The sequence below is a fragment of the Lepisma saccharinum genome, chromosome 5 (genome assembly GCF_977018435.1).
Source record: "Lepisma saccharinum chromosome 5, izLepSacc3.1, whole genome shotgun sequence".
In the NCBI taxonomy this organism is placed as follows: Eukaryota; Metazoa; Arthropoda; class Insecta; order Zygentoma; family Lepismatidae; genus Lepisma; species Lepisma saccharinum.
This window is the reverse complement of record NC_139233.1, coordinates 12,905,692-12,926,864: the sequence shown is the minus strand read 5'-3', so window position 1 is coordinate 12,926,864 and position 21,173 is coordinate 12,905,692. Positions and strand designations below refer to the sequence as shown.

The 21,173-nt window shown below is 33.9% G+C and overlaps 1 protein-coding gene across 7 annotated transcripts in view; it reads right to left on the bottom strand.

The window, feature by feature from the left end:
* Nucleotides 1–5,556: 5,556 nt before the first annotated feature.
* The window catches only part of RalGPS (Ral GEF with PH domain and SH3 binding motif), a 141,237-nt gene continuing 125,620 nt past the window's right edge, over nucleotides 5,557–21,173 (bottom strand). For 5 of the 7 annotated variants that reach the window (XM_083122183.1, XM_083122182.1, XM_083122181.1 and 2 more), the window contains 6 exons: nucleotides 20,387–20,473; nucleotides 16,774–16,983; nucleotides 15,332–15,400; nucleotides 13,624–13,809; nucleotides 12,225–12,346; nucleotides 5,557–8,771 (listed from right to left, as the gene is read on the bottom strand). In XM_083122183.1, the coding sequence (XP_082978309.1) occupies nucleotides 8,644–8,771; nucleotides 12,225–12,346; nucleotides 13,624–13,809; nucleotides 15,332–15,400; nucleotides 16,774–16,983; nucleotides 20,387–20,473 (802 nt within the window). In that variant the 3' untranslated portion in view covers nucleotides 5,557–8,643. The remainder of the gene's footprint in view (nucleotides 8,772–12,224; nucleotides 12,347–13,623; nucleotides 13,810–15,331; nucleotides 15,401–16,773; nucleotides 16,984–20,386; nucleotides 20,474–21,173) is intronic. The other 2 variants (XM_083122186.1, XM_083122187.1) reach the window with 2 other exon arrangements.

The following is a 21,173-nucleotide window of genomic DNA, read 5'->3' as shown; positions in this document are numbered from 1 at the left end:
CTTTTTCATCCTTGAATCATGTTATACGTGCCTCAAAGTTTTTACTCTTCTCTACAAAAATAAAACTGTTAATTGTGTGAATCATTATTATTAAGTTAGTAAAATAATTACCCTGTCAATTTTTGTAATTTTGTAGTAATGCTATATTTTCCCCTTATGTCTAGTATTTCTGTCATTTAATATGATTCTTGTGTCATGTGTTTTGTATTACTGGTATTACCATGCAATAAATGTTTGTTACCTCCATTTCTTAATTAGAAGTTTTGGAAATTTTTATAGCACACTTGAATAATCACAATATCTGCATCAGTTGCAGATTGAAACAAAATTAGGGTTGGTATTGAAAAGTGATGGTTTAAATTTAATCACTGATACTCACCAATACCTATGGTCAATACCTAAATGGTAATCATTTTAATATTCAATCCAATTTTCTTGTATGTAGTTCTGTAGGTATTTTAAAACAAAACTCTGGTTGATTGTTGTGTTTTAATTGAAACTGAATACCTACGTATTAATGTTCTTCACACAACTTTTAATTTTAAAATCTTCAAGCATCAGGATTGGAATTAGTGAGAACCAGTAAGAATATTGCCATTGGTATTGAAATCAGTTCAAAGATTTTAATTTTTTTTTTATTTGCTCAACTCTGTACTGTGCAGTCAGTTGATTTATAACACTTATATTAGGCCCATCAGCAAATGGATTGTTAATTGCTATTCAAGATGTTTTCGATTTAAGATTCAAATTAATGATTAGGATTTTGGTCAAAATTTCAAGTTGATCGAGTGCATGTGTTTGTGAATATAATTATCCAAATAAAGTATGCTTGTAATACATAGTAGTGGATAGTTATGTAGCAAAGGAAAAGCATATGGACTCATTAAAGGAGCACAATTGGGCTGCAATTCCATTTTTATTCAATTAGATTTGCTAATTTTTTGTATGTCTTATGTATCTACGGTCAGATACAGTGGAATCCCTACATTTATGTTCATGCATTTTGTATATACCGTCTTGGTCTCGAGTGGTTAGCATCACAGGCATCCTTAACAGTAATGCATCACCGATCAATACAAGGTTTTTCAAAAGTCCTTCCCACATTTAAATTCACTGTAAGTTCAAAACAAATAGAGATATTTCAGTGAAATAAAGTTTGTACTTCACAGCAGTCTTCAAAGTTTTACCTGGCAACACTGCATGTTGACTCAGAGCGATCAGGTGATTCCAAGATGGCATCAATTCAGGAGGCATGTTGATTGGCCACAGAGGACCAACATCATGGTCTGCAAAGTTACCAGACCTGACTTCGTGTGACTTTTGGCTGTGGGGATATGTCAAGACAAAAGTGTACACAGAAAAGCCAAGAGATTTGGATGACATCAAAGTAAATATATCTGCAGTCATCGCCGGTGTTTCGGATTCAGGACGAGATTGCATCAATGTGAATGGTATCCAGTTGGAGGTGTGGTGATGAGGACGACAGCCATGCAGTGTTGCCAGGTAAAATTTGAAAGACTGCTGTGATGTACAACCTTTATTTCATTGAAATATATCTGTTCGTTACAAAGTTATAGTGAATTTAAATGTGGGAAGGACTTTAGGAAAACCCTGTAATTCAGTGATTGGGGATTTATATGTTCTTTAACCCTTTTTGCTAGAAAAACAGGTAGCAATCATACCATATTAGAAATGTGTAAAAATGTAAATTTATCGCTTTCAGATGTGAAGAATGTACTCTCAATATCAAAGCAGAGGAAAGAAAATATGACACAATTGTTGTTCAGTCAATGGGATTATAGCAGGGGTCCTGCCAAAGAGGTTCCAGTTGCAGGTTGTATCCATAGACCTTTTGTAGGGCAGTTGAAAAAGTCATCATTTATTACTTATTCTTGTATATTGATAACAATTGTATAGTGGCAAAGGCTCTATAAAGGGACAGGAGTGATGTTATAAGGATGACAATCCAGCTTTTGCATATCGGTACTTAGTCACAAATTGTTAAGGGAACAGAAATGGAGCATCGAACTTATGGGGACAACATTGAGCGACCTGACATGAAATTGTGATTATGGCAATATTTATGTGCTTAATGGGCCCAAAGTCAAAGTCATGTGCTGGAAGTGGTTTTATATGTTAATTCGTTGACATGTCCTGAACTGAGGTGGTTGGTTTCTTCTCCACAACAATGCTCCCATGCATCATTGTTCTTGTTCAAACTGAACTGGATCAAAAACTAAGACAGTCTCGTTAAATCCTCCGTACTACCTTGATCTGGCACCTTGTGATTTTTACCTGTTCGGATGTGAAAAAACATCTGTGTGGACTGCATTTCCAATCAGCCAAGAAATTCATTCATCACTACATTGATGTAGGCCTTACATGTGATTCCACAAAATGCCTTCCAAGAGTTCTATCGATGCTGGCAGAATTAATGCATCACGGCCGAGGGACATTCTTTAAAAATAGAAGTGCATAATAACAACAATAATAATTCTACAGACATAAGGTTTTGTTTTGGACCAATTTTAATTTTACAAATTTTGCTTGGTCCTTGAATTTTGACTGCAGTGATGCATAGATCATTCTATGTCTGAATATTACACAATTATTTCTGATAGAAATCTTTTAGTTTTAAAAAGTAAACTGCAAAACCTGTGAACTGCCAATAATAATTAAAAAAACACCCACAATATAAGTTTGATTTGGTTTTTATTTGTGAATATTTTATTTCATTTTTTTATGGAAGTTCTGGGCTAATTTTAAATTAATGGAACAAATAGTTGAATGATCTGGCCCTGGTCAGCAAGCACGTATCTAGAAATACCTTTTTTTTATTGGGGAAGGGGGGGGGGCAAACCAACTGTCTCAAAATAATAATATTATTTAATAATAATAATGTTTAAACAAAAATAATTACATTAAATTGATTAAATATTCAAATTAATTAATATATTTTTATTACATGAATAGGTAAAAGGATGGTATAAGAATAGTGATATAACAGTATGTATTCATTAACACATTCGGGTCTGGCCTCATAATACAGCATTGTTACCTCTGGTGTGCGGTTTTTGGTTGTTTTTAAAAAAATCATAGAAAAAATATTTTTAATTTGTTTTTATTTACCACATATTTCTTAAATCTACAAAACTTCGTCTTTTCAATGAACAAAAATTTGTTAAATTTTATTTTCATTTTCAGACGTTTTTTAATATTTTTTTCAGCAATGTTTTGTGAAGAAGAAAAAGTACAACATTGTAACAAATGTTAATATAGAGATATTTTAAGTTCGTAATCTGGAAATTTCAATAATTAACTACATAAACTATCAATACATCTTTTGAATCTTGCATAAGAATACTTCTTATGTGCACATAACAAAAAATAATTACAAATTACAAGTAATGATCTTTTTTATAAAAAAGTGGCTGCAGGACAGGACCAGACGATGTATCAGTTGGTTCTGCGTCATCTGTAAAAATTAAACAAATAAATAAATAAAATAAATTTTCATTTTACATACACTATACAAAATAATAAATGGAAAACTAAAAATACATCAGTGCATGTAGGAGAATCAAACAAGAGGCAAGATGAATAGACCCAAAAAAATTACCTCTTCTCACTTCATTCATAGAATACTAGAGTTTGCAACACTGTTTATATTGTCGACAATAATTATTATGAATATAAGTTTATATTGTCGACAATAATTATTACGAATATAACCTACCTTCCAAATCTTCAAATTCATCTGCATCATCAAAATCGTCGCTAACTTCAAACTCTGAGGCGGAATCCTCTATGCAGTCTGGATCTAACTACGCCATTCTAAACAATGCACAGTACATCAACCCGACCACAAACAGTCACAGGTGCGAGATAAAAATAGCACATGAGTCACCTAGAGGTCTGAATTTCAACAGAGGGTCTTAAATGAACATGTGCATGAGACGAAGTACGAGCATAGCGCGGCATACCACGGGACGGGCTATGCCCGTCGTTCGTCCACATTGACTTTAAGTGCACTGCGGGCTATGCCCGTCGTGAGACCCCAATGTGTTAACTACCTTACGTGTAGTTAAGGTCGGGAAAATTTGTACAAAAAAAACTGCCGTGGCAAGGGAATTGATGTTAAATAGATAAAGAATTGAATATTTATTAAATAAAAAAAAAATGTTACATCCAGTTGACGAACAGTAAAGTTCCTGGTGATATTTTGTGAACGTTAGGTTGTAAGTAGTAGTAAATCTTGCATAAATCTACTTTCCTTACTGTCTTGAATGATTACAATATAATCCTTGACTTCCAATAAGTTTGGCAGAAATAAATAACCCTAGATTAAAGAATAATTATATTTCCATTATGTAATTTTAGTTATTCTATTACTGTCATTATTTAATATTTGTAATTAGTAAGTCTTTCGGAGGAGGCACATGAGAATACAGTTACAAATTATTCAAATGTAATGATGCCTATTTCTAGAGATTGAACATACAGAGAGCGAGGGGATCCTGTAATTGATTGTTTTGTTGAAGCGAAATGAATGTTCATTCTTAGAAGTGACAAAAATCATTACGAAATTAGGGAAGCAGCAAATGTCATTGTCTCGTGCAGCTGCAAAGTGTCACTACAGCACACAATTTTACAAAATACTGCATTGAGGCTAATTCATAGGAAAACTGAGTGAGCTATTCTTATCAAACAAAAATACAAGTTTTGCTTACATGTGGTCTAAAAGGTTCTTTTTCAGGGTTATCCATTGAGATCACATTAAAAAGGTAAAAAAAAAAAAAAAAAAATCAGAAAAATGTTTAGAAGTCAAATTAATTAGAAGACTGTCTCGCATTAGCAAAGCATGTCGCTGCAGCAGTGGTATTTTTATCATTTGATATAGCCCTCGTCACACACACACACACACATATATATATAAAAAGGGTGTTTTTTTTAAGAGTGATAGAACTTTCGATAGGGATAGCTGCCATTTGTTTTGTTTTGATGACATGTTGTTTTGTCATTTCATATCAGTGAGCATTGGCAAATGATCATGGAAAGACTGACGCTGCCACAACGTTTACAAATTGTGGAAATATATTTCCAAAATTAATGTTCTGTTCGCCAATCGTATAGAGCACTTCGGAAATATCGGTGCTGTCAGTGAATTGGCCTCACAAGATCATGGGACCTAACGCCACTGGATTATTTTCTTTGGGATATCTAAAGTCTCTGGTTTATGCTGATAAACCAGCAACAATTGACGCTTTGGAAGCCAACATAACTCATGTTATTAACGACATACGTCCCCAATTACTTGAAAAAGTGGTTCAAAATTGGACTGATCGAATCCGGTTCATCACAGCTAGTCGTGGTGGACATATGCCGGAAATTATTTTCAAAAAGTAAATGTCAGATAGTTATCTTTCAAATGAAAACACAATTGGCTTCAAACTTATTTTTTTATGTGTTTTATTTCAATTCAAAGTTCTATCACTCTAAAAAAAACACCCTATATATAACAGGAACAGGATTCTGGTGAAAAATAAAAAGTAAACATATGTACCTATGCTTCCACATATATTACAGCAGAATAAAAAGATACAAAAATTACAAGATTTTCGCAATTAGCATTTCACTTAACGCTATAGCAATGCTTGAAAGCTATTATCAGTAGGCATTGCATTATTGCAAGGTATAATCACTGCAGATGCCAAACCTAAGACTACATGAAGAACTGGAAAAAAGCTATCAGAGAGTATTAGCTTACAGTACCAATCTGAAAAAAATTCAAACTTTGAGCACAATTGATTATACGCATACATACAAGCTTTACGTAAATTTACAAATTTGGAGATGTTGTTTATAGGTAATCATTATTATTTTTACTTACATGTACTATATGACAGAATAAGTGGTTCCTTTCTGAATGTAATAAAAAGATGCCTAATATAATTCATAAGTCTAAATAAAATAACGTTAAATGAACAATATTATAATTTTCATGTATGCTATTTTGACTTTTCTTCTTCCATATTATTCTTTATTGTGGCAGGTAATTTATATTTGCCAAAATATAAAATACAAACAACATGAACAACAACATATTAACTTATATGTAAAATTTCATTTACAAGGTATCAAATAATTGCAGTAATATATGAAACTCTTGCAACCAATGTATATCTTGACAGGATAATCCCCAATGGTCACATTTTTACTTCTCTTCTCAATTGGGGACTACAATTAAGATCTTTCTTATGTAATATCCAGTTGTATTAACAGTAATAACCAAGAAAGTTCATTGCAATTACTTGTCAAGATATGTTACAAATTTATAGTATATACTCTCCTTAATCGAAACCATGGACACCAGTTTATGGGAGTTGATATGAAGATATTGCTTAATTCTTAGCATATGCCACTGCTATATATTCAAGTATCAATATTATATTACGGATGACATAATAGCACCTGTTACATTGAGTATTTCAGATCTTTCTCATTGAAGATCTTACCATGTAGGAAAGTTTTACATGCACAAGATGTAAACAATATGTTATGCAGCAATACAAAGCCTTATTAAACTTTGATCTGTAACATATGAACTCCAAAATGCTATAATTTCAAATATGAACAAAGGAAAAATGTCTCGAGATGTTCATTATAACCATATAACATTATATTTCTTATACAATGTTATGTATATAATCTATAAAAAAAACTCACCACACAAATAATTTTACTTATGGCTTCTAATTCAAAACTAAATATAATAGTCAGAAGATTTTGCAAAAGTTTACATGAATTAGCTTTTTTCCAGTTCCATATTTACAACTCCTAAGCAACCTTATTAGCTACAATTCACAGCCTTAAGAGATCTGGGAGAAAGTCACTTGAATTCAAGACAATTGCTTATTCCATACATAATCAGTAAGCTACCACACAATCGTACGGTGCATTGTACGCGAAGAAGAGAGAGCAATTATTCTCACAATAAGAGCAGCAAGAATAAAAATTTAGCCTATTAACTTATTGGTATACTCGTGTACGAACAAGATAGCATGTGTCTTACACTGGACCAGAGTAGAGAAATAATGTTATTAGGCCTAATAATTAATTAATGCTGATGCTTGATGAACTACATACAATGTTTTCTAGTTGAGCCTGAGCATTATAATATATACAAGTGAAAATGAACATTAAAATAGGATCTTTATGAATCTGTTGATTAGGTACTTTTGCAGAATGTTAATCATTCACTAAAGTTCACTCTAGATCCAAAACCTATATGTATAAAAAAAGAGCAGTTTACAGAACAAGTAACTATAAGTAATTTTGATTTCAGATGGTCCCCTTTTATTCACTAACAAATATTTTATAAACTTACAACTTAAAGAGTATAATTTATTTTTCTGAACCTGAGAAAAAAATACATTAAAATGTATTTAATTGTAAGAAAGTATACACTAACATAGTGATATAACTGTTTTGATTTTAACTAACAAATGAAGTATCATTTTTATTTTATTTCATATTTTGTATTGAATAATGCTTCTAAGTTAAAACTATAAGTTCATAGAAAGAAAGGGAATATATTTTCATAAACGAATCTTGTTTCAGAAATAAATGTGTGTGCTCTTTACAAAACCACTGAATGAAATACATATGTTTACCAATTCAAGTGACAACTCCTTTCATCCATGGAAAATTCACTCTATATACATACAGACACAAATGCAACAGTGTAGTTATGCAAGTAATAATATATATATTATATATTTGTTTGTATTTAATTCACAATGGAAATATTATTCAATGTAAGATGTTAGAAGTAAAATGAAAAGTGAATATTTTATTACATTTGTTCTATAAATTTTGGATATATATAATTTAAAAAAAATCAAGATCATTTACTACACTATTGCATAAATCAAGCACAGTTGCATGGGGCTAACAATTTCCATCCACATTTGCCTGAGTGTACGATATGTTGACAAAAGCTAAATTTGAAATGCAAAGAGAAAATGGACAATACAGATAACTCAAACAACAAAAATAATTCTTTGGTTGTTATATATGTAGGCCTTATAAATGGAAATAAAACTGTGTAACAATGGAAAAAATGCAACTTAACACTAGCATACTATACTTCTTTTAGCATATATATATATATATGTTTTTCTTGGGAGAGATATGTAGATACATACAAACAAACACATGCACACACACACTACACTCAATCACTCATCCACATATGCAGTAATGAAGTATATAACACGGATTTACAAGATACATAGCATGTTCATAAATTGACACTATAAAAAGCAGCGCTTTTTCCACTCTGCGAATTCCTCTAATTCGTTCAGAAATGGGAGACAAGATGTGAAGCTGATAAAACATGGATCAGGAAATATACCAGTCTTTTTCTTCAATGGTCTTTTCATCGATATGGAATATAATATCACTGAACTTATTACTTTTGATCCACTTCCTCGACCAAGGCTTGGAGTCCGGAAAACATACGCATACGCACAATCACTCAAGTGTCCAGTTTGTCTTGAGCAGAAAACAAACATCGCAGTACAATTTCCTGTGCAATTCAGGATGAAAAACGTACATCCTCCTCACATTATTGGTCTTCAACTATTCAAATGACATTAAATTTGCAGGCAGCGGTTTCTCTTCGCCACCTCCCTGGGATGCCTGTTGTAAATGTTTGCACCACTGGGCAGCTGCTGATTGGCTTCCTGCCCTATATTTGTATACATTTGCTGGAAGCAACAAAATAAATTGCGTTACTAATTTTTAGAATTTATATTGCATTCTAGTTGCAAATGCCAACTCTTGAGGATGTTACATAGAATGTACCTATACTAGAAGGATCTACTTCATCTACCTCTCCCACGTGAGAATATTTGTGTATTTGTTAGAAATCTGTAAAACGAAGAGTGCAATGCTTGAACAGTGAACAGAAGGCTTACAACTAATGTCAAAGTTATTGAATGCAAAGTCTACATTCAATATTTTAGATATTCTGATTAATTTCTGGTGATTTGGATGGGAATTGCTTTTCACATTCATTGATTTCTTGCCAGCCACCATACATGTCATGGTACCTCAACCGAAAAGAACCATTGATTTTCATGGTTGATTGATTGTTTTATTTTATTTTAATTCACTTTTCTGACACTTTTGACTGATCATGAAGACAAGGATGAATGGGAACAAGATGAAATGGATGTAGGAACAATTACAAACACATACGCACAGCACACAGAGGACTGGTTGTTAGTCCAGATGCCTGAGGCTCCTTACTCTGCAAAATGCAGTACAGGGTGTATTGCATGGAAGAGAGGTTGACATTTTGATGCTTGCCGGAAAGCCAGCTCTTGCATCCCCATTGATGTTTATGTAGGGATTCATGCACACAACATGTATATATCAGCTATGGTTTCATGCCATTAATGGCCACCATACACAGCACGACTCCCTCTGTGCTGTGAAGACCACATAGTACATATTTTCAAAGTCCTGAAAACTTGGACAATACCTAATTTTTAAATTTGACATTTAACCAGTGTTGTAGTTGTTGTCAGTGAACTAGAGCATTCATCTCTTCATATTTCTGGCAATTTTTTAAAGAAAAAGAATCAAGAGTCCAACCATTTATCCAATGTCATAATGAAAAAAATATTTAGTTTAGTCTCTGTAGCCCCTATAAATAATAATATTCTCTAGAAATTTGGATTTTGACCAGAATTTCAGAGCTTTGTAAACCCTGTACCATGGTGTGCAACATATGCACTGCTGTGTGAGGTTGTTCACATGAATTTACTTTTATATTGCATTCTAGTTCAACCATCATTGATTGAGCATGTGGAAAGGGTTGTCTGTGGATTTTTTATTAATTTCTATCACAATTTTTGTAAATGATGTTAACTGTAGTGCATGATGGTTCTGTTATATGAGGCAAAAACGTCAAATAAGCCTTGGAAACTAATCATGAATTTGTACTTTGTAAAGAGGTCTATTCTCAAACTACAGTGCGTTCATTTCGATCTGCAGCCGAGAGATCGGGAGAAACGTGGTGGGCGGCGCTGACGGAGATGCCGACATTTGAGGCCTGTAATGCCCGCTTATTTTTGTGGACATCTTGCAAAACGAGCACTAACCTGTGTTATAACACGCAAAAGTTCTTCTGTAATTCTTCCAAGTTCCACCCTTATATACACAAATAAATACGCTTTAGAAATTATATTAAGAGCCACAGATAATACTCTGTAAAACATTTTAATCATAGTTTTGACCAGTAACGTCCTGCTTAAGTTTATATCCTTGAAAGAGTTTTGTGTCGATGGGGATCGTTTGGAGGTTTCGAATGTGCAACACTGTATCAAGATTACGCTGCAGACGAACCGTTAAAAGCTAATGTGTTCGTGAGCTTCCTTGCAATCCGAAATCTCCTAGCTCAAGTTTTTTGTTCCTTCGCGACTACAGAGCTGTGAATATAGTGGCAGGCAGATGTAAACCAAGAGCGTGTTAATTTCGTACTGTGCGTAACAGTGTTATTCTTGGTTACTTGCCGTTACTTGTTTGTGTTATTGCAGTGTGTATGTGTGTTGTGTCAGTCAGACGATTGGAATGCCAGCCGCAAGGTTCACGTTAGAACAAAGAATTGTTATGTATGACACTTACGTGAAAACAGACTCGTGTCGAGACGTGTGTAGGCAATTTGTACAGAAATTCCCAGGCGTTTCACCTCCACATAGAGATACGGTTAGACGTCTTGTCCTTAAATTACGAGAAACTGGATCGTTAAATTTTAAAACACCTAAGCAAAAACGACGGATTCTAACCGAAGCAAAACTCGATGAAATTGGTGCAGCGTTAGAACGTTCTCCAAACAAACCTCTACGCCGTGTTTCACAGGAGATGGGCGTGTCAAAATCATCAGCACATACAGCCACTAAGCTACTAAAATTAAAACCGTACAGAGTTTCTATAGTGCAAGAATTACGGCCCCCTGACAACGTAAGTAGAGTAAATTTCTGTAATTGGGTTTTGCAGAATATTGTAGATGGTATTGTTGATCCACAGTTAATAATTTTTTCGGATGAGGCATGGTTTCACTTGCGTGGTCATGTTTGTTCACAGAACAATAGATACTGGAGCACTGAAAATCCCCGAATAATACACGAAGTTCCGTTACACGATGCAAAAATTGGTGTGTGGTGTGCTGTAAGTGCCAAAAGAATAATAGGGCCTATATTTTTTGAAGACACAATAAATTCAGAGAGGTACCGCACACAAATACTCGCGCCGTTTTTTCAGTTGTTATCAGATAATGAGAGACAATATGGGTATTTTCAACAAGATTCGGCCACAGCCCATACCGCTGCTGATTCTTTGGACGCTATAAGGGAGGTGTTTGATGACAGAATAATTTCAAGAGGTTTATGGCCTTCACGTTTGCCAGATCTTACCGTATGTGACTATTATTTGTGGGGAACCTTGAAAAATAGAGTCTACCGAAATAATCCTCATAGCATCGACGAACTAAAAGACAATATAAGGGCAGAACTAGGAAGAATTACGGAAGAAGAACTTTTGCGTGTGAATCAAAATTTCATCAAACGATGCCAGGAATGTGTGAATGTAGGTGGACATCACTTTGAACAACTCTTATAACACAGGTTAGTGCTAGTTTTGCAATATTTATATAAATGTCTGCATATGTCCATAAAAATATGCGGGCATTACAGGCCGCAAATGTCGGCACCTCCGTCAGCGCCGCCCGCCACGTTTCTCCCGATCTCTCGGCTGCAGATCGAAATGGACGCACGGTACAAGTAACTGAAATACAGCAGTGAGTCTATAGATGGGAATTCCTTCAATTCTTGGAATTACATGGGAAGTTGGTGAGGTTATAAAGACCATGTATACATATTTTAGGTCAAGTTTTTACAATTTTAGTGCATATAAATCTGCCCCTAGTAGTGACCCTGGATGATTCATCCACGACCATCTGGATAGTTTTTTATTTAATTATCAGAGACATTCTCAATACATCACATATAATGCCATACCACATGTGTACACACACTCGCACACATAAAATATAAATGCTTCAATATTTTTGCCTAATGCCATTGCAAGGAGCAATGATGCTCTTCATCTATTTTTACAGACCCTAATTATGAGAATCGAAATATGCTGATACTTACCACAATTTGGATCTGTCAACTGGAACATGTCAGGTTGAAGTGGACTTTCACCAAGAAATACTAACCACCCAACCACAGGAGTGATCTTACAGGGATCTCGTTTGAAATCGGAACGTTCGGTTCTGCAAGGCAGGAAAAATGAAAAATAAGCAGTTGTTTACAAGAAATGAAAGCTTAAATGTGAAATAAAATTTAAAAACAATTAAACTCCTGACATAAGTGGAGTACAGTGGAACCTCAATTTTGTTTCTCAGATGACCAAGGTGAAATAACTTAAAAAGTGGAAGAACACAAAATCTGGGAAACTTCGTAAGGTTTTGTTCAATTGATCGAGAAACATAAAATTGGGGTTTCGCTGTATTATTGGGAGACGGAATTTTCAATTAACCGCCATGTGATACACAACTTGTATAGTCCTTATCTTATACACAGCTGCTGTGAAAACCAATGTATGTGTGAAACTACTTGTTACTACAGGGTGTGTATAACGGCCTGCGGAAGAAATTTAAAAAACATTGTATTACACTGGCAGTGTGCATAATAATTATACACATTATCAAAACAGCTCCAGCCTTCACAAGAACATGCAAAATTTGGTCCGGAAGTTAGTGTTAAAATATAAATTTGTAGAGTTAAATACAAAATGAAAATTCTCGGTACAAAAATGGATTGACTTTTGTGTTCAAACTTGTTATATAAATTACACTTTAGTGTTTTAAATGTGATTAATTATTTTGAAAAATTGCACTTATTTGAAAATAATAAAAAATAATTCTAATAGAAACATACATAAAGCATGGATTATAAAATATATATCCGTTTTTTCAAGAAGCCAATTTTTCCATTCCATATTTTGCCACAAAATTCACCTTACAGGATAATCCAAATCCATGAAACGAACTCTATTTTGTGTTCAAGATTTTAGTTTAATTAGAGAACATCACATAACCTCACACTTTTGTTTCTGTCCAAAAAAAATATGCACGCCCATGTACTAAATTGGTAATAACTATATGCACAAAAGTTCTTGCTTTATAGTGAAACTCTAAATTGTAATGTTACTTGATTTATTATTTAGATAAAGAATTATTTATTTTCCATAGTAATAGAAGGGAATAGACACAGCAACACAAATTTTGCCATGGTCAAAATGAAATAAGAACAGGGAACTAATAACTTAACATAAGGCAGAGTGGAACCTCAATTTTATGTTCTTCAGAAGACCAAGATTAAAAAAAGGAAAAGTTTACATCATACCCTATTGGGACCATGAGAACTGGATGTACAATGTTGAAAAATGTAAAACTGAACATACCGCAACTGATATTTTGTCACAAATTTAACCATTAACCAGACTATTAGTTCCTGCAAATATATTTATAAATAAATTGACACTTACCCTTTAAAGGTTTTGGATGAGTAGTACACCATGGAGGTTCCCCACAGTTGCACCCAATATCTTTGCCAGGATGACACAGCCGGTTTCTTTCCATCCTTCAGAACAGTTTTACGCCTGAGGCAACCCTGCATCACACATTGCATTCCAAGTTCAATGAACTCATCGGAGTCAGCCGTCAAATCGGAACTGAAAAGTTGGGATCAAAAGCCCATTATAATACATGCTTTAAATCATTGTCACATGTAGATGGAATACACAAACATTACATACATGCATCCTTCCTTTGATACACCACCGGTTCAAAACTAATTCTGTTATGTACACGATGAGCTATAGTGGAACCACAAGCAAAAAATAAATAAATAAATAAAAAAACCTGCGCAGACCCACGACTCCTGAGCACCATACTCCCACGTAGAGGGGAGAGGCAAAGTGGAGCATGCTTTCTTATGGCCCGAGCTGAATGGAGGAACAGAAAGGTTTTTACGTTTTTGTTTTTTACCTATGCATACCAGTTTTTAGGTAATCTTACCATATGTGTAATTTTGTAATTATGTTACAATATACTTTGTAGCATTACATGTTGATTTTGATTTTTTTTTAAATATACCATTCAGGACAGAATAATTTGTGCTCTAAGGGTTAAAAACTGAAATAAAATCACATGTATTTCGTTTTGTCCTCTGAATCTTCAGACTAACCTCAGTCCAGATATGATCAGGACATTAAGTTTTTTATAATCCATTTTAACAGTTTTTCTTTTAACCATGCTTTAACCCTTCCACAATTCATTCCTCTCTCTCATTTCTGATTGAGGTCATTCCAAAAATTCAGAAGGCAAAACAAGGTACATTACCATTTTTATCCCAGTTTCTCAATATGCTGATGACACATGGAGTGAAATAGCACCTTTTAAATGATGTACATGTATCCATTTGCAGAATAAGTTGCTGACGATTTAATGATCTGATAATTCTAAAATACCACCAGTGTCATTTGTGCTAGTTTGCTGTAATGTACTGTATTGTAATGTAAATTTCAAAATGTATATATCTTTTTGTAAGGCAAAGTAGATTGCAATTATCTCATTACTTACAATAATTCAGAATATGAATGATCCATCATTTCTTCAAGAAATGTTCATAATTTAAAGTTGTGTTGGTAGAATACCAGTTATTGGTATCAGGAAATTGGTACTGATGCAATACTTTCGGATACCAATAATTGGTATTTAAAATCAAATGACTAACAATAGCATTTTTTTTTACATATTCTTTAAAAATATGTCTGAAATCTATATCATTTATTTTTTCCCATCCATGGCCTGAGTATCATGCTAATAAAGAAACCAATTTAAGGATGAAATAACAGTGACAGAAGAACCTAACAAGATACACTAAGAATCAAGGTTAAAGAAGGGTGTATGAAAGATGGAAGGCACCTGTATGTAATATCTGGACAGGTTCTGAAAAATCATTTTTGCACGCAAATTCTTGTAAGTGCTGTACATACTTATTTGTCTAATTCCTCTCAGATTCACTGAAAAATTCTTTACAGCACCACCTAGCAAACTAACCCAGATCAAACCAATAGCAACAGAGTTCAGTGGAAGATAAAAGGCACTCATATATATATGCATATATACACAAGTGCATAGGAGTATTGCTTTTCCTTCACCTTGGCCCAAAATACACAACTTTACCCTTACTTTGAGCTACATCTCGTTGCAATGCTGAACATGAAATTATTCACGCAAGGCCATTTCCATTTGATACTTCTGAAATAAAGGAGTTTAGACATGACTTCACACAATAAACAGCTCAGTTCAATGCATCATTCATAGAGGCACATATTTTTGGTAAATAAAAAAGCAAAATTTCGGTACAAAAACAAATTCAATTTTGGGTTGAAAAGCGGTAAATAAAATAAAATTTCACTGTTACAGCAGTTTATAAAATTACATTTTGGTTTTAAAAATATGAATATAATCCCAAATTTGATTTTAAAACTGCTCTTACTACACAAAATAAACATATTCCTTCTATTAGCACATTTATGTACTTACCAGGATATTCAGTTTATTCCTGTATAAAGGGGTCCTTTTTTGCTTCTCAAATATTTACAGCAGAATTAATCTATTTTCCGTGAATTGCATAACTCGTAGGATAATTCTGACTTCCGAAAGTGTTGCGACGGAAAATAAACTCATTTCATGTTTAACAGTCTATTTCGCATTTTTAAGTTTATTTCGTGACAAAACAGGGTAGGAAAATGCACCTCACACCTTTCAGAAACATGAAAAATTAACATTACAATGTGATATTTCAAATTTCGTGTTTTCGTCAAAAACGAATTATGCATGCCTCTCATCATTCAACACTCCCATTCAAAATCATTAATGTTTTCAAGGTTTGATGCTAATATGCTGCCCTTTCAGTATGGCTGTTTATGTTTACCAGAACAATTATCCAGATTAAAGGTATAAATATGTTTATATTAGTTTAGGCATGAAAAGGGAGTCTGAGCTCTTCCAGTAACGTTTAATACACAATTTAAAAAGCTGTTTTATCAAAAATTTGTACCTTTTGCATTAAAAAAAACCATGCACTGTAGGATGGTAGTTCTCTCTCTACTACGCGAGCAAGAATTAGTGAAAGCCTTGACTTGGAGTGTGGAAGAGAGTTCGAGTCATTTTTGGGTACTTAATTTACGATACTTGCCAATTCATATTTGCATTTTAGTTATTTTACATGAATTTTTTTTTCATTAATCGCAATGATGCGAGTGAAAGATAAAATTAAACGAAGGGACACTCATGAAGAGACTAGGATTCAACTCTGGGAACTTTTGAGATTGAAAGCCAACAACTTAAGGCTCGGCTTGACCTTAGGCTGATTCCAGCAAAGCTGTTTTCAAAATTTCCTCTCCTCATGAAGAACTGCTATGATACTCCAAATTCTGTAAAATCACATCTGGTTAGAATTCCTCAAATTATCTCAAAAGAAGCTCTTAGTCAGGAAATCTTCAAGATAACCTAGATAATATTTTTCACTTGATATCAATTTTTAACATAGTTGTCTACGTACAAACTTAAAACCTATAAACAAAAAGCCAAAATTTAAGGAAGAAACTGAAGGATTTAGTGCTTACTTGTGCCTCTTTAGAAGCTCCTTGTCCTCACCAACTTCATGACTTTCAAGTTTTTCGTTAGTCGGTTCAGGCGGAGGCTGCATCTGTGATCGAGGCTCTTCAATGACAGAGTCATCCAACAGATGTCGAGGCATTTCCAGTGGCATCTGGTTAACAGCGTGCAAAGATCCTTTGCCACAGTTCTCCATTAAGTGAGTAGGCTTTAGGATGCTTTTAAAAAACAATTACAAAATTATTCCATCACTTGACACTAAATCAATTTTGAAGCAGCATTAAATTTGCTACTTGGCCACCGTTATATTTAAATTACATGTAGTACAAAGAAAAAAGTTAAAAATATAATGATCTGGAATTTGAGACATGCGGTCATGCTAAAAGTTTATTTTCAATGATTATCCCAAAATTCTAGTCTACATTTTTAGTCTCGCATAAATATTAACCCACTTAAAATAATGCAAAAGTGATAGTAGACTATTTTTACCAAAATTTTCACAGAACTCATAAATTCTATATCGAAAGTCCACATCATGGCTGTCAAATTAACAAGTACTACACAGTTTGCACAAACAATAGTTTCCAATATATTGGCAGGATATTTTGTTCAATTGCAACTTAGCTACAGTGCAGTCCATTACTTAGCAAGAATTCTAACTTTTACAAAATGATTTGCAATTGACAAGAGATTATATTTGTTTCTTTTCTTAATGTAAATACAAAAAAAATAATTGCAGTACACCTCGATTACTTTGTCACAGTGCATATTCTATCATTCCACATATACAAAATATTAGTGAATTTTTCTTCCTAACAAACATTTCAGAATGTCTTTATTTTAGCCACATTTTTGTACACATAAAAAAATATATATAATGTGGGGGAGCATTGTAACATGTTTTATTGAGTTTGAGAAGGATAAATGTATTATGCACGAAGACCTAAAATTGGGGAATGCAAAGTGGAAGCTTCTGTATTCTAACTGTAAGTTGGCAACTCATGAAATTGACATTCTGTACAGTCTCCTCACCAGGAATTACTACTCTACCAAGAAAAGAAAACCCCACTCGTGCTGTCATCGAATATTCAACATTGGGTGAGTGGAAGGAGTATGGGTGATGCAATCAGCTGCTTGCCATGTAATCATGCCACTGCATTGCAAAAATGTGCAGAATTCCTTCAATGGTTTTGTATCATCATGAATGGGAAAACCATACACAACGAAAGCAAAGATGTAATGTTTAATGTCGTTGAATTTCTTGACAATGAAAAAAGGAAGAATAGCTGAACTATGACTGTATGGGCGCATAAGCGAAGGGGAACATTTTCATCTGCAGTGACTGCCATAAGAGTAAACAAAACTGCCATAAGAGTAAACAAATGACTGTCCACTTTACTTCGCAAGTTGGCCACATTTATTCTCTTATTGGTTGGTTGGTTGAGTTGGTGTTTTAAGTCCACTTTAAGCACAGCAAGGCTACTCGGGACTGGGCCTACAGTTTAAACTGGGATCCGAACCACTATATGCCTCCACCAACACCCCTTGATTACAAGGCGACGACGCTACCACTGCACCATCGGGGAGGCCCCTCGTTTCCTTAACTTTTCCCCAAAATTAACATGAACAATTGTATTGTTCAATATTTGTAGGGCAGATCCTAAAGATCATCTGTTAATTATATCTCACAATTATCACACACAAAACCATAAATAAGTCTATAACTGTATCAACTCAAACTTCCAATGATACTATAACAGAAAAAGTAAGATTCATAGTAATAGAAATTCTGCTACAGCAAAAGAAGCCAACTACAAGAGCGAATGCTTTTCTTACAGACTAACTTATAATACCTGAAATATAAAGCAACATTATTCAAAATCTTAAATCTAAGACATTATTGAATGTAAAAATGGTTAAATATGAACCTACATCAAGCACATGCCATTGTTATTTTTTTTACAAGTCAAATTTATTAAGCTCGAATCTGGACATTAAAAGGTTCTTTGTTCCCTTTTTATTACTTTTAAATTTTTCATAATGCATGCAAAATGATGCAGGCTTGCTACAGATCTACTGTTCAATACAGTTGGTGCTTGCTCTTCATACAATATAAACCATTGCATACTTTACATGGTGACTGTATCCAATATTGAGAACTACACAAGTATTTACATGTACATTGTATGTGATTCTGCAATACATTTTGATGAAATTGCACGTACTACAAAGCCATAGTTGTTCTCACAGACATAAATTGATAAGGTGGATTTGCCTACTGTACACGGAATTAGGACAGAATGGAAAAATTAAATAGAAAAAGAAACAAGAGTAGCCATCATAAACTCTTTTGCTGTTTGAGAAAAACATCTTCTAACCCCTCTTCTACATTGAAACATAAACACACAAAAACTAATTCTACATTCAAACTCTGAGTATTTTTTTTACTAACTTTTCAATAATATTTGTGCTTGTAGTATTCTTTAGGTGTGGAAAAAAATCCAATTTCACAATGTTTCATCATGAGATCTATCAGGAAATGCTGAATTTGCAATTTCGAATGTCTTATTATGTGCAGTAGTATTCCAGAATAAGAATGGAATTGAATTGTCTTCATGAAGGAATTATGGGAAAAATAGTAAATTACCTACAGCAAGGAGTACGGAGGTCTGGTAGAATTTCCTCCATAACTAAACCTCATTCTATTTAATACAGATTCTATATAGTGAATGGTGTAACAAATATCCTGGATGTAATACTACAAGATAATTAAAAAAACAAAAAACTAAAACCTTATCTTGGGTAATTTTTTAATTACTTGTAAACAAGCAAATTTTATAATAATAATTGAGGAGGAGGGGATGTGATTTCATATCTTCAACATTGAAGCAGACCACGTTACTAAATTGAATCCAAACTGCTGAAAAGAACATTCAGCTCTACCCTATGTATCGCAGCTTGCCATGAAGGCATATGAAGAAAGAAGGTAATTGCATGTAGGTACAGCTCCACACATTCTCAATTTTGGCCAATTTTAGTGGACATGATGTGGTAACAATCAAACTTCAGCCAAGCCTCTCCACCTCCAGATATCCACTTATAAGAAGAACATGGAACCCCAGAGCTATGTAGACAGGAACATTAACAGGATTTTTTTTTTTTTTTTGAGATCACTTATTCCAGGATTCAATCTTGGAATCTTCATGTGACAGTCAGATATCACACGGAATAGATAATCACAGCTCTTAAATTATTATGTATTTACATCTGAATTCTTGTGCATTCACCAGATGTACACTTATGATCAAGAGAAATGAAATTCAAAATATACACCTCTAAGTGTGCACCTCCACCGAGTAAAAGAAAAGCGAAGATCTCTGCTTACTATGATAAGATCAGTTCAAACGAACAATTGAACTGTGGTGACAAGAAAATAATGTGAGTCAAAGCAGCAAAAGAGTTTCTGTAAATCATAATTTATTGTACTAGGCATAAAACAAACAATAGACATGAAATGTTCGAGGCAAGTGTCATGCAAACGCTTTGGATGACATGCGTGGACAGTTGTGAACCCGAGGCTCAAACAAGGCACACCATCTGTAACAATATCTGTACACTCACCCACTCCGATTCATATTAGGATGAAAATATTGATGATGGTGATGGCCTTGCTTATGGAAGTTGCGAGGAAGACTTGTGCTACGAAATCTGAAGAGCAAACAAAGAAGAATGGTATCTTAAAATATCTATTTCCCCTAAATAAAAGATCTGCTAGCCCTTCAACAGATAACAGAAGTCCAAGTATGTATATAATACGGAGCTGATTAACTCTGCACAATATAAAAGCAAACATTTTAAAGTTATGTGTAAAAGCTAGTTAATAATTAACTATTTTTGCAAAAAGAACATAAACATGCGCTATGAACGTAAACATTTTTAGAAAGAAAAACATATGGATAATCTTAAGTCACATTATCTGGTTGCTTTCATCGAAAGTAGTAATGTCATATCATCAGGACAAATGGGGTAGTTGTGTAAGAAAATGCTATAAATACAGTGGTGACAATAAAGATCAATTTTGCACAATTTATCTACACTTCCTGATGATGGATATGACTGTTCAATATAGAGTAGAGTGAAGTAACAAGAAAATATATCCTTAAGAGACCCGAATCTATCATCATTTCACATTCTGTGTTTTATTTACAACTTAAGAGCCCGACCCTGTGGCCGAGTGGTTAGCACATCGCGCTGCGACGCCAAGGGTCCCGGGTTCGAATCCCGGTCGGGCTTGGTTGTTTGTGAATGTCCATTCATCAATTTCATCATTTCATCACTCATCCCCATCTTCGCAAATTAGCCAAGAGGCACAAAACGCGAAGTAAAATAAACTAAATCAAATCAAATC